Below are 14,909 nucleotides of genomic sequence, written 5' to 3'. Positions count from 1 at the left end.
CTCCTACTTCTGTCCACCTCTACTGTGAAACACCCTAACCCACAAACCTCTCTCTATATTACATCTACATATTACATATCTGTACAATAACCTTATCACCGACATTATGCCAGAGTTAAGCTTGAGGGTAGCTGCCTCTCCTCAGGTTTCTCATGAGCCGGGGTGTGTACATGCTCCTCGGCCCGTTCATGGACCAGCGCAGGTATCAAATACTGGGTGATGTAAAAACGTAGCCTCGGGTTAAGGTGGTTTTGATGTATGTATACAAATCAGAAAGCCTTTGACAAAAGTGGTTCAAGCTTGAGTGCAGATTTCAGATGAGATTGTGAGCTCGGGATCAGATGCGAGATGTGCCCTCCTTATAAACTCATTGGAAAAAATGACAGGGTTTGTTCTGTGGAGAGAAGGAAAAATAATGCCTTGAGCTTTTGTTTGAGATAAGGATGAGATGACAGAATAAAGGATTAAAGGCAGAGGGTGGAAACATTGGGTTATATGAGCTTTATATGTCATGTGACATTTCTATATTGCTTCTATTAGGAGGGCTTGTGCAGCGGGGTGATGATTGTGTGTGTGATGTGGCAGTGTACACACTGCACATATATGGGCTATTAGCCTTGTCAAACAATGTGTGTAAAATGAACTTATAGCCGTATCTTTAAAGGGCCATGCCCACTTCTTAGATAGCACTCGAGGGCATCATAAAAACCATTTGGCTAAAATGACGGCACAGCGCTGCCTTTGCAACACAGCGAGGGAGCTTTAAAGCGTGAATGCATGACTGTATGTTACACAAGCATGAGGCCAGATTAGATTAGAGTTTAACCCGAACTGCTTATAATAAAACCAAAGAGCACAGAGTAGAGCCAGCACATCACTCTTCCAAGACCTAATTCATACAGCCTGCAGGTAAAAACACAATTGTGGTTCTTGTAATTGTTAACATTTCTTTGATGAAATTTAACAAGTATGAATGATGCTTATGATTGGGTTTTATGTATTTTTCTTTCAGATTTAACACGTTAAAGCTACTATGTCAACAATTTAAAGATTTCTCTAGCGGCTCCTAGATGTACAAATCCTGATTCTAAAAAACGGTGTAAAACATAAATAAAACAGAATGTGATAACTTGCACATCCTTTTCGACACGATCTCAATTGAAAACAGTACAAAGACGATATACTTAATATTTTATCTGATTAACTTAATTGATTTTTGCAAATATCTGCGTATTCTTAATTTGATGCAGCAACACGTTTTAAACAAGTTGGGACAGGAGCAACCAAAGACTGGGAAAGTTGTTGAATGCTCCAAAAACACCTGTTTGGAACATTCCACTGGTAAACAGATTGATTGGTAACAGGTGATAGTATCATGATTGGGTATGAAAGGAGCATCCTGGAAAGGTTCAGTCACTCACAAGCGAGGATGGAGCGAGGTTCAACACTTTGTGAACACATGATTGTACGAAGGATGTTACTACATGGGCTCAGGAACACTTCGTTAAACTGTTATTGGTAAACACAGTTTATTTACATTTTACACAGCGTCAAGACAACTTTTTGGGAATTTTCTTCCCATCTTCTACAAACAAAAATGGATGAAGTCAGAATAATTTGGTGTATTTGGTGCAATCGCTTAATAACTCCACACACAGGGGCTTTAAGTGCTGCTTGTCACAGAATCTGTTACAACGAAGCTCAGTGGAATATAACTGATTAAATGCGATAATCTATTATCTTTGATTGTAACCTTTCATTTGAAAGCAATTATATTAAAAAAACATTTGATTAAACGTAGTAGTACAAACATGTTTTGTTAATTTGGGATTATAGCCACAATAAGTGCTCTCCAACTGTCACTTTCCTTGAAAGATCCACGCTTTTATCTTGTCTCATTTGGGTTTTTCTAATTGGCTGTATTTAAGACTCAGACGTCGCGCAGTCTTCTGCCAGTTAATCCAAAATGTAAGCTTTTAAGATGACAGCACAACATACTCTTATTGGCTCTTAACTGGTTTCATGTGAATGAAATGATGTGAGGGTGAGGGTCTAATAATAGATTTGAAGGTTGTTGTGTTTTAATTTGTAGTTTTCACAAGGTCAAGCTCCATTCTTGTATTTACACCAATTACAAATACAGTGCTTTGATTTCTTGTTATGTCTGATTGCATTTTGATCTTAATTGTGTTGAAAGGCACTTTAGATTTTTTTTTTTTTAAGTGGCTTCCGTTTATTCCTATTCCTTCTCTGAAACCTTAAGTCTCCATGCTGGTTCCAGGATTTTGGTCTCCCTGCGGCCTATATTTATCTGCCTTCACTTCCTCCAAACCCATTCTAACCCTAGTACGCTCACTTCATTGCCTTTACACCAGACTTTTAAACACAATTTGTTTGAGCTGTTCCTATAGGATCTCACAGGACTCTCCTGCTCCAAATTAGCTGTTTGAGTCAGTGGGTTAAATAACTGACAGATGATTCAATGACTGCTGAGCACTAAATGGAGAGATGTGAGTAAAAAGAGTCTAATTTATGCGGGTTTGATAAAGCGTCTGGTGAGCTAACACTGTGCGAAGCAATGACTCACTTTGACTAAACTGTCTCAACTATGACACACACAGAATGTACTGTACACACTGAATGTGTGTTTGGAGCGGTGATCGGCCTTAAATGATGCATTAAGCACTTAATTACTCAGGTGAAGCATCGCTGTGTGAGGCCTGTCTGTTTTAATTTTATTAGCTGACACTTTTATGGAGGCAGATCTCCGTGTGTCACGTCGCCTCACCTCAGGGACGTGATTCACATGTTTGTGTGTCCTGTATGCGTTTGTATGAGCGGAGGTAGGCGGCATGCAGTTTGTGCACTTGTTTGAAGCCACTGGGGTGATACGTGATTCACATCAGTCCGCCTTAGAGCACCTGATGACCTCACTTTGTCTAAATGACATAACAGCTGTAACAGCTGCTTCACTTTGTGGAGGATCTGAGTAGGAGGCACGGTGCTTGACTTTTGGTGTTTAGTCTCGTGGAACTGTTGGTAATGGGATTGACCTAGATTGGTTGCATCTGTTATGTTTCGCCTGCATATGTATGTGTGTGTGTGTGTGTGTGTGTGTGTGCGAATGTACCCCAGGTTTTTTTGTTATTTGCTAGAGGTGTCTTGTACTTGCAACATGAGGCTTGTAATTGAAAATCTTTGGGTGCGGTCCCACTTCTGGATTTAAAGAGGAGAGTTTGGGCTCACAGACTGGGATTTTATGATCACTAGAGGCAGAATTTTGAAGTGTTCGTTTTCAAAAATGATTTCCATCGTTACATCAGAGTTGCGCCGTCCACCGTTTCAGTGAGGCTTTGCTCTATCTCGCCATCAGTCACAATATCAATAGTCCTTATGAACAAAATGAGCTATCAAGCTTCGTTGTAACCTCCTCTTGTTGTGGCAACTCAACTAACCTGTGTGCATCACAGTTGTTTCCCATTGTCTTGAATGGGAGGCTACGAGGCTGTTGTGAGTGAATAGGTCACCAAAAAGTCAAGTCAGTTGCACCTATATAGCCCAATGTCACCATTCATAAACACTCGATTTGGATAAGGAAAAAAGCTCATAAAAACCCATTTAATGAATAAAAATGCAATAACCTGAGGAAGATCAACAGAGGAGGGATCCCTCCACAACAGACGGACATGCAGTAACCAGCACATAATTACAGTATGAACAATTGGGATGACAAAATTATTATTAGTACATTTATATTTCAGAAGATACCAGGCTTTGTTCTGGTAAGATTAAAGCCAACACAACTCCTCAGATTTACTTCTGTGTGGCTATTTGACTACTATTTACATCCCATTGTGACAAAATTCCTGCCCAACATATTAAAAGAGCATTCATGTGCTGCTCTGCTTAGCAGGCTGCATGTGGTTTTATCCAGTTAAAGCTGCACCTGTTCCTTAAATATCATCTTCTTTGATGTTCTGGAGCTTGGCACTTTACTGTTTACTCCACGTGAGGGCGCTATGCCGCAGCTGATGGGTCTGCTGAACGCTTCTGTGCTGCCCACAGTATCTTGCCTCCATCTGACCATCAGATGGCGCCAAAACCTCACCATATCTGTGGTTGTGGCCAGTTGGGCGGCCGCCGGCAGGTGCTGTGTGTGCTTGGAGAGACAGCGTGGACAGGTTGAAAGTCAGACTACCGACACAACAGTGTGAGTGAGCCATGCCTCTCCGGAAGCGATGACTTTGCAATCTGTGGCGTTTTGTTTGGGGTGATGGGAGGAAGAAATGATCCCCTTTCTGTCTTTCTCTCTCCCTCTCCCTCCCTTCCTGTCTGTCAGTCTCTTTTGTAAAAAAGAATCATGTTTTCACGTTTTTATTTCACGTTTTTTGCACCACATTTTTTCATTCCAGACCGACTGCTGTTAAACTAATTTCATGATTTTATTTGATCAAGAGTGCACTAAATCATAAAACAGGGCCAGAGGTAAAGCCCATTTTCATGATGCAACGCCTTCAAAGAGATTTCCATTGATTGATCAATTGGCAGTTATTGTTCTATTGCGTAAAGGTGCCCTTATTAATACGTTTATAAAGCCATGTCTTTCTTTATTGGTGCCTTGATAAGACTAAGAAAGCGGGTTGCTCTATGAAGCTACAAAGGGAAAAAAAACGTAGAAAGCAAAATGTAAATGAAAGTTCTGTCTCCGGCTTGTGATATCATCGTGTCTCCTCACGGAGAAACTCCCCCATTTGCGCTTTGATCACAGTCGTTGAGGTTGATTGATGCCTCCCACCATTGCGCGCTGTGGAGAGATGATCATTGAATCCAGCGGCATAATAATGGTATCGCTGACAGGGAGCCTCGCTCTCTCACGCTGGTCCCTGGCTGCTACCTGAACTGCACCTGTGGACTTCATCTTCGCTTGTCATTTACACACGCAGCACGCGCGGGTGCGCGCGCGTCACGTGCACTCGACTCGGGATCGCATTGTGCTGAGTTGACCGGATAGATCCCTGTTCATGTAGGTCCAGCAGCTTAAATGGGAGCGCCTCACACGTTTGGACAACTTGCACCTTCCCTTCAGTAACTTTGATGGGGACTTGGATATTAAGCAGGGAAAATGCCTGTGATGAAGGGATTATTGGCGCCGCAGAACACGTTTCTGGACACTATAGCAACACGGTTTGATGGCACTCGTAAGTTTGCTTTTAATGATTTTTAAACACACCAGTCTTTTCTGCATCTGTGATAGTTTTTTGTTGAAGTTTTCGCTGAGCTTGTCTCCACTGGTTTGTAAGGAGCTATGGCAAAGCAGACTGCAGCCTATTTCCCGGAGATCCTTGAGTAAACAGCCTAAAATAAGTCAAATAAATCCATTAACGAACAGTGGCTCCTGGCCTCATTGTCTTTGATGCGGATGGCCTTTCAATTAAACGTATCACACCAGGGCGCCAGATGCCGTTTGCTTTCACTGCTGAGATGAACTTCAAGGTAACTCCGCGTCGTTTCATGTCTCCGGACCAGGCGGGCAGAGGGGAGCCGGAGAAGCTCCCGCAGCAGCAATTAGCAGGCTGCGGCTGTCGCTGTCCGCGGTGCTGAAAGCGCTGCGCCGCAGGCGGCGACAGAGGGCTCACCGGCGCTCTCACAGGCTCCCACCCGCGCCACGCACATTTGGGCGACTTGTTCACAAGTTGCAGTCTGTGTCGCGTATTTGATATATGCATATATATATTTGCGATCACATCTGAATAAATCCAACTTTTTCCCACCCTCAGTTGTCCGCAGGTCATTTTTCCCCGAGCTTAACCTTTATTATCTCTGCTCCTTGGCAGACAAGTCCTCCCGCCGGTCTGAGACCGCCAGTCGCATTTATCAAAATTAATTGGTCGGCGGCGGCATTACAGCAAGTCTTTCCCTGGGCAGAGGCGCGCACAGGCGTTTCTAAACGACAACTTTTTGTCTGAACTCTCGCCTCTTATCTTCGAGGTCTTCTTCCCCATAATGAACAGCCTCTGCTGCTCTTGGAATTTTCTTGGAAATCAGCAGCTGATGTTTACTCCTGTTTCTCAGGCCTGTCTCTCTTCCTGCTCACTTTCAGCTCATGTTCAGGCTTTTAAGAGTGTGAGGCAGCCACGCACATCCTTCTACATGCACGTTTACAGTGCTTTGCTTGGTTGAGAGTTACGTCGATGCTCTTTGTGTCAGATAACAGTAGGGCTGCAAGTGGTGAACATTTTTTTTTTTTGATTAATCATCCGATTGTTTTCTTGATTCATCAGTTGGTCTGTAAATCATGCCCATCGCAGTTTCCTGAAGAGCATTTTGATGTCACTAAATGTTTGGTTTTCGCAGTCCAAAGCCTAAAGATGTTCACTTCATACAGTTCATACAGGATGAGGAAAAACAACACATTGTAGCATCTGAGAAGCTGAAACAGGAGATGTGTTTTTGGCATTTTGGCATTGAGAATCAGAATATTGTCCATCAGCGAAACAGTTAATCAACTCGTTGTTAAGCTCTGTTCAGTGTGTTATTGTGCCTTTAATTAGGGGGGTATAGTAGACTGAACAGGAGATGTACATTGTAAATAGTCAAAACACACACAAACAGTATCTTTTGTGTAATTATTGGTGTTTAAAAATTAGCAAAAAATGCCATTATAACCTCTGTAAACACACTTCTACCTGTGGAACATTCAATCCTTATCGTAGATCTTGATCCTGATATTAATACATCGTGTATTTAGTGGCAGACTCCTACCCCTAACTCACCACCTGACCCCCTCATACCCTCCTCACTGGGACATTCTGCATTTTATCCAGTATGCTCATACCACTCAGAGAGTTGCTATAATCACCGCAGACGTGCATCCTTATTTCAGTCCCTCCATCCGCTGGTCGAGCACCACTGTACAAGCAAGAGCAGGCTATATGTCGAGTGGCGACAAACACCCAGCTGCCTGGGCTGGAGGGAATTGGAGTGCTGATGCCTGGCACAAGTGGCTTGTCTTTGAGCTGCGAGGTGGAGGAAATTAACACTGGATTTGAACTGCACAATGGGGCAGACTGGAAGCAGCGGAGCTTGGCGGGACAAATTGGGTCTGATGGCCTGGCCGGGAGCAAATTTAAAGGAAGTGCTGGGTTCACTGTTGTGTGATTCCCTTTGACGTCATGTGAAGCCAGGGGGGATGGGTGGAAACAGTGTTTGAAAAGTAAATGAATGAAAGTGAACGGACGCGAGTCTCACCTTGATCTGATTAGTACTTTACATTTAACTATTATCTGTAAAAGGGGATTTAACTTTTTCAGTGCTCATAAAGAGAGAGGTTTTCTTCCATTCTAGTACACTAAATGCATGTCTCTGCATGTCTCCTCACTTAATTAGTTCAGCTACAGTGGTGGAAAGTAACTAAGTACATTTACTCAAGTACTGTAGTTAAGTACAGTTTTGAGTTACTTGAACTTCACCTGAGTATTTATATTTTCAGCTGCTTTATTCTTCTACTTCAGTACATTTCAGAGGGAAATACAGATTTTTTACTCAGCTACATTTTCTTGATACCTTTTAATTGCAGATTCAGATTAATGATAATCAGTGTATTATTATGTAGATTATGATGTATTATTATGAATAAAGAGAAGACTTTATTGATCCCTGAGGGGAAATTCACAAGCTACCCAGCAGTATATAAAGTAATTACAATCAGCCCCACTTTTACCAGCTGCAACATTAAAGTGATGAACACATTAATGCATGAACACATACATCATTCTGAAAGGGGCCATTTTGCATAATGCGTACTTTCACTTTTGGTACTTTGACTATATTTTGATGCTAATAGTTTTGCGTGTTTACTCAAGTGAAATTCTGAATGCAGGATGAGGAAGAAAATACAGCCTTCTGCAGCATCCCACAGCTGACACGGGCCAAGTTGCTTTAGTTTATATAAGTCATCTCACAGCTCAGTTCATGACGTTTCAATGGACCGGCAGTGTTTGTGTGTTTCTCTGTGTGTTTTGTCGACTTACTGGTTGACAGATAAACACCTCTGCTCGCTGCGATGGGACCAGTGTGCTCCAGTTTGGCCCACACTGTAACTGAAATAACAGAATCAGTACTCTGCCCTGCGAGGACTGTGTGAGAGTGCTGTAACACCTTCTGTCATCACTACAGCACAGCGGCATCCAGGCGACTGATCTTACCACCTGTCCGTCACTGGAGCTGTATTTAGTGGTGTGCTGCTCATTGCAATCACACTTTGTCACTTATCCCGTAGTTTGTAATGTGATTTATTTAATCGTTTGGTGCAGAAAATTTCAGAAAATAATAAGCAAAGATGACATTACATTACAGTTTTCCAGAGCTCAATATGACTCGTTCAAATTCCTTGTTTTGTTGAACCAATAGTCCAAAACCGAGCGATGTATAGTCTGATATCATATAAGATTAAGAAAATTAGCAAATTGTTAAATCTTTTTGCGTTTTAGTTTAAAAAGAGACTTAATCGATTGATCAGCTATCAAAATAGCTGCTTATTATCAATTAATCGACTAACAGTTGCAGCTCTGCATAGATTTTTTTTGTGAAAAACAGCATACATTCCAAACAAACGTGTTGTCATTTTGCTAAAATCAGTAAGAATTAAAACTATGTGAGCTTATGCAAATATAAATTTGGGGTTAAGCTTTTCAGTTCCTTTGTAATTGGCCCTCTGTAGAGCTGGCCACATCCCTGTGCAGTTAAATGTATCCATATGTTCTCTGGATAGCAGACTGTCGCGTAATACCTCTGAACTGAAGTCACTGCTGCAGTCACCAGAATACTTGCTGACTTGAATTTCTGTCAACCAATGACGGCCTTCATTGGGGAGATGAAGAACGTATTGAGCTGTCCTTCTGCCAAATTAAGCAGACGGTTTGGTGGTGCTGTTGCAGCAGAGGGCTGTGTAAAGTCTCCCAGTGTGTGCTGCGTGCTCCCCATCCTGCGCCGCTCTTCCAGATAGCTATTTTCCAGCTCTCAACGCACACTGGTTCCACCTCCACTAGGCAGGTAATTACTGTCACGATCAGTGATGCCAAGAGCTGTAACAGCTGTGTGTTGAGTCAGTATGTTTAAGTGTATGTGTGAATGAAAGAAAGGGAGAGAGAGAGAGGGGGGGGGGGGACAAAGAATCTGTGCAAAGAAAGGCAAAGACAGTGGAGGAAGAGAGTAGAGCTAGAAGAAGAAGTGTGCAGCCTTTACAGCACTTTGCTGGTTTGTGTCACATAACTTTATGTGTATATATAGGTGTGTAGCTGTGTGTGTGTGTGTGTGTGTGTGCTCAGCTGTCTCCGTCTGAGAGCAGAAGGGTAGTAAAGCAGAAGTTTCCTCTCCACTGATTAACTTTCTTTAAATGCAGCAGCGCATCTAATTATGCTGTTAAAAAGTGGCGGTGGGATCCCACATCGTGATTACCACTTGCTGCCAGGTGAATGCTTAAAAACTCATCTGGGTATCGCACACAATAGAGGAGGCCGTCGCCATCAGCTCCTGCTGTCTCAGAGAAGACAGAGCATATAGCGTTGCACTCCTATACAGCCTCACCAGCAACCTCGTGACCCACAGGAAGACTCAGGGAGCTAATTACCGGGTATGAAAGTCCACAGAGCGCATGCTGACGCACATCAATAAGGTTTATTAAAGTAGAGATAACCTGGAGTATTTGTTGGGATCAGCCAGGATGCCGCACAGATGTCATCAGCAGTTCTTTAGGTTTTCTTAATAGACTCTTGGTCCATTTTTATTTTGCCATCTGATTCTGACAACTTGTGAAAAGGCAGGTTTTATGTTGTCCTCAGTGAGAGAGTGACTGTCAAAGAAGTAATGAGTGCATTTATGAGACTGTGAGGGAGTAATCAATCATCATTGACTGTCGTGCTGCAGGGTGCAGAGGGGCCCTCACTTACTGCCAGTGGATTGGCACTGCGGTTCCCATTCTCTCCAAAGCCCACTTAATATCGGGGATGTTTTATTTCAGGGTAAAAATAAACAGAAGGGATGGAGCCATGCTGTATGCTAGTCCACAATGTAGAGAAAAAAAAGATGGAACTGTATAGTTTGGTGATGTAGTGACTACTTTTATTGCTTGTGAGCTAATCTGCAATCTGTTAGTAATCAAGAGTAACTAAGTACATATACAGTACAGTTTTCAAGTGATTGTACTTTACTTGAGTTTGCAAATTTGTGCCATTTGTATATAAACTGAATGTTACAGGAAGCCAAAACTTCAGCTAAAACTGGACTACTGTACTCTCTCCTCTTGGTTCTGGTTAACAGAGTGTTGAATGAGCTTAAGTCTCTCAGTGGTTTTATTCAGGCCAGTGATGAATGAATTATTCTGTTTTTTAGCATCTTCTTGATTTATAAATGGTCATACTTCAGCTGTTTCTAAGGTGGAACAATGATGTTTTCGTCACCTTGCTGAAGATGAGATCTGAATCTAGGATAACAACAAGACTTGTAACTCAGATTTAATCCAGAAAGTTAACTTCCCCAGATGATTAAATAGCATGCCTCTTTTTGTTTTAGGGCCGAGTAGTTGGACTTCAGTTTTGTCTTCATTCATCCTTTTGTTTACTGCCAAAGACAGCTAGTAATGGAGTCTATAGCTGCAGCATCATTTGATTTGAGCAGATCATTTGCATATATGGAAACATAATATAATATTCTCTTATGATGTCCCCAAGTAACAAGTGATAAGATAAAACTTTTTTTTTATTACTACACTGAGGTATTGCTACTGTTACTTGACTAACATCTGACATCCTTCTTCTATCCTGCTAGCTGTACCCAAAACACCGAGCTAACTGGCTTACTACAAGGTAGCTAGCAGCTGGCAAGCAAGCTAGCTCTCTCATTACCAAACAAACAACAAACAAACAAAAAGTTGACACTATTGATTCATAAGGCACATTTGTATCAAGAAATATTATTATTCATCAATTTATTTTTTCCATTTTGCCTGGACACCAAGCTGTAAAAACAAAACTATATCACCTTACAGTTATTGAGGTGAACCTGTTAGCAACGTGTTGCCTATTTACTCATTTGGTATACACAAATCAACATTAGCGTTAATTTAAAGATGCGTTTCAGGCATCTTATATATTATAAGTATGTTATTCACTTTCCCTCCAGCTCTGTTTTAGACTCCGCAAGCTAGCTAAGAAAAGCTAGCTAACAGCTTCAACAGATAGTCGCTAACTCTGCCGTTTGTTTCTGGCATATAGTGGGTTTATAAGAGGTTTTTGCTGATAATAGCCGCTTGCTTTTCCACTAAATACACTTATGTGCCTCGAGATAACATGCTTTAACTTGTATTAATCAGAAACAGGCTGTTTCCTAAAACATCACTAGATACATGTCCTGTTAAAAGAGACATGGTCCTCAGCGTCTATGTACTCATTCACTGTAAACCAACATAGCTAAAGGCAATGGCTGAGTGTGGAAAATGTAAATTAGTGTTTTGAATTAATAGCAACCCAGCAGTCCTCTGGCTTTAACAAGGTGTTGACAAAGTATTCAGTTGGGAAGACACAGCCAACATCATCAGTAGCCTACAGTCTCAGCAGGCAGACACTGTCCTCGCTGTAAGGTCACTAGACTTGATTATTACTGAACACTTGAAAAAGGCGAGTACTTCGGCTGTTCCACCGAATTTCTGGGACTCCTGGATGAGAAGCTCAACCATCACCGTGGACGTTCTGCCTTGTTAGAGCGCCTAATTAGCAAGATTCCTCCCCTAATCACTGTCTCTAATGGCCTGTCCAAAACGATCGACAAACGGGGGTTTCACAGGCAGAAGCCTGGGCCAAGTCGCTCGTTTTTAGACTTAATTAATTCTTCAAATGAGCTGACTGGGTTTTGGGAGACAGACAGAGGGGCTGTGACAGAAATTTTGAGGAAGCATAAAGGAATGCGGACAATGGAGGGCGAGACGGATACTGACCAAGAGAGATAGAGGGGGAAAAGCAGGGAGGCGGGGTTGCAAATTACAGGAACGTAATGACTGGTGTAATGTTTCAGCTGGTGAGCGCCTGGGGGACTGTATGATAAAAAGCCACAGAAGTGATTAAGGCTGTGGATTTGTCTAATGATTTTCTCTCTTCAGTTATATGGTGCGAGAGGATTACCACTGTTTGAGTGGCTGTGTGAGTCTGTGCGTGCACGTCTGCATTCAAGAACGTGCTTGTGCTCTGACTCGAACACAAAATACCAATAATTGATGAACACGCTACAATTTGACGATGCAGCACGGGAACTTCGGCTCATGACATTAATCTCATAATCCCAAGTGCTGACAAGATTCGGTATCCTTCGCTCAGACAAACTGTACAGTTGTAACCTTGGTCGCTATGGTGTGTGTCAGTGGTTACTATGGCAACTCTGGAGCGACTTTTTTGTAGTTATGCGACCGCTCTGTAGCGTTTTCTCAGAGGCTCACATGAATTCGGGCAAAGGGGTGAGGAGGTCTTTCCATCCATCTCTCCACTTCCTCGGCAATTTCTACCACTCTCCATCTCCATCTTTCATCATTCCACCTCTCACGGCTCCATCTCGCTTACTTTCAACTTTTCACGTCACCTATCACCCTCTGTCCCTTTGCCCACCCTCATCTGTCTGCCTTGGTATATTTCTCAGCCTCCCCTTCACTTCCCCTTACCTTTCCACATCCCCCTCATCTTTCGCTTTCTCACCTGCTATGCCACCCATCTCTTCCTCTCCCTGCTGTGCCCCCTGTCGGTCTCCGCTCCTTTCTCTCTCTCTCCCTTCCTACGTCTCCATTGCTTCCTCACACTTTCTCAGACGTCATTTGAATTGTGGTGCCGCAAATAGCTCCGGGGTTACTCCGGCTGGTGTCACGGGGCTGTCTAGGAGCTGGTGAATGTGCATACGGAGCATTTTTGAGTGTGTTTAAAACCAAAAATCTGGGGCAGCAGTGTGTGGATGAGGTACCACAAACACACAGTCACCTCTTCTTCACCTTTCCATTTGTTTAGGAGAGCTGCAATTCCGGCCTTATTTGACCTTGTAGCACTGACCTGCTGGGAAAGTAAATTCCAAGAAGTTTTCCCACCAGAACCGCGTAACAGGTGTATCTTTTTAAAAATGACCCCTATGAGTGTTTTCTACAGCTATGCTATCTGCTCTGTGAGGCACAGTGGTTCTCTGAGTAAAATGCTAACAGGGCAATGTTTGGCAGGTGTAATGTTGCATTGCATTTGGTCATTAAGTATTGGAGAAAGTTAAATTTTGACCTGATGTTGGTGGATAACAAGGAAGAACGGAAGAGTTCTCACTATTAAGCCTATGGGAAGGAATCACCCAAATTTAATGGCAATCCATCCAATAGTAATACACTGTATTTTATTCAATACCAAAAATGTCAACCTGCTGGTGGCACCAGGGTAAAAGTCAGCAAAGTCAGTCGGGTTCATCCTCTGGGAAACATGAATGTCCACACAAATCTTTGAGCCGCTCCGTATTAGATGTTATTTCATTTGATATTCATGATGAATTTGACCTTCTGGTGGTGCCAGATGGCACATCAGAGGACAATTCAGCCAAATCAACCTCCGGCAGTGCTCGATGAGAAGCCAGAGGATCAACAAAGTCAGAGAGATTCATCCTCTGGGAGGCATGACTTTCTGCACCAGATTTCATTGCCACCCACACAGTCGTTGAGATGATTCAACCCTGATTCACAGTGATGGACCAAGTGACTGGAAGACCAGCCAACGTTGACACCTCTTGTGTCAAGCTTGACTAAAAACCACGTGGTTAAGATCAGGAAAACATGGTGGTCATGACAGGAACCGGCGCTGACTGTTTGCAGAAGACAGGACGCCAACATCTGCCTTTACTTCTCAGAGAAAACAATCATCGTTTGTATGATCACGAGGGCTCATGTGTCAGGAACACTGGTCATTTTATGTACGTGTTCAATCAAACGACCATCGCTGTCATTTTTTTGTGAGACGGTCTCCTTAATTCTTTATCAGATGTTGAGGAAACACAAATCCCCAAACCACCTAAAGGAAAACATTTTGAGAGGAGGAAACAGCTGTCTTCTGCTCGTGTTTTGATGGTGTAATTGCACTTGAAAGTATCTTTTATTAATAGCTCACATATGCTTTACAAATCATTCGTTCACCAACAATTACAAGGCACTTAGCTGACATTTATTGCATAAGAAGGCTCCATAACATCTTCCCTCTTGCTCTCTTTCTTCTCTCCCTGCCCTCTTTCCTCCTCTGCCATCCCTCTCTCTCTTTCTTTATCTCTGTCTTTCCTCCTCCGCTACTCCTCTTCTCCGTGTCCCTGTGGGGTTTCTCCAGCAGCTGTCATGCAGTAGTGGGAGCATGAGGGGAGATGATCTATGGGCTTCTACACCGGAGCAATTAGCCAAAAGAAATTCAGAATGGAGAGAGAGATACAGTGGAGAAATGGGAGGTGATGAAGGGGATGAGCCGGAGGAGAGATGATGATGAGTAAAGCAAAAAAAAAAAGTGAACAAAGGAAAGAGACAAAATGGGAGGTGGTGGAGGGGTACAAAGAGGCGAGATGAAATCTGAAAAGGGCTCAGAAGGAGAGATGGTTCAGACTTTTGCAGAGAAAAGATAGCAAAGGCAGACAGATGATGCTCTGGCAGAGGTGATGGGAAGAAGGTGAACGAGTGCAAAGAGTGAAGGACATAAATGGAACAGAGAGGGGCAATCTGGTGGAATTTCAAGGGTAGAGAGGAGATGAAGAGTAATTGAGCAGGGAGATCCAAAATGCTGGGGGGGGGGGGGGGGGGGGGGGGGGCATAAAAACAGCTGGGAGCAAAGGAAAGAAGGGAGCAAGAGGAGGAGAAAGACAGGCAAAGA

The 14,909-nt window shown here is 42.9% G+C and overlaps 1 protein-coding gene across 1 annotated transcript in view; it reads left to right on the top strand.

The window, feature by feature from the left end:
• The first annotated feature begins 5,122 nt into the window (after window positions 1–5,122).
• The window catches only part of kcnh8 (potassium voltage-gated channel, subfamily H (eag-related), member 8), a 50,392-nt gene continuing 40,605 nt past the window's right edge, over window positions 5,123–14,909 (top strand). Inside the window, exon 1 of the mRNA XM_041955110.1 lies at window positions 5,123–5,198. Within this exon, the coding sequence (XP_041811044.1) occupies window positions 5,123–5,198 (76 nt within the window). The remainder of the gene's footprint in view (window positions 5,199–14,909) is intronic.

Source organism: Chelmon rostratus, chromosome 16, assembly GCF_017976325.1.
Source record: "Chelmon rostratus isolate fCheRos1 chromosome 16, fCheRos1.pri, whole genome shotgun sequence".
In the NCBI taxonomy this organism is placed as follows: Eukaryota; Metazoa; Chordata; class Actinopteri; order Chaetodontiformes; family Chaetodontidae; genus Chelmon; species Chelmon rostratus.
This window is presented reverse-complemented; position numbering and strand designations above follow the sequence as displayed.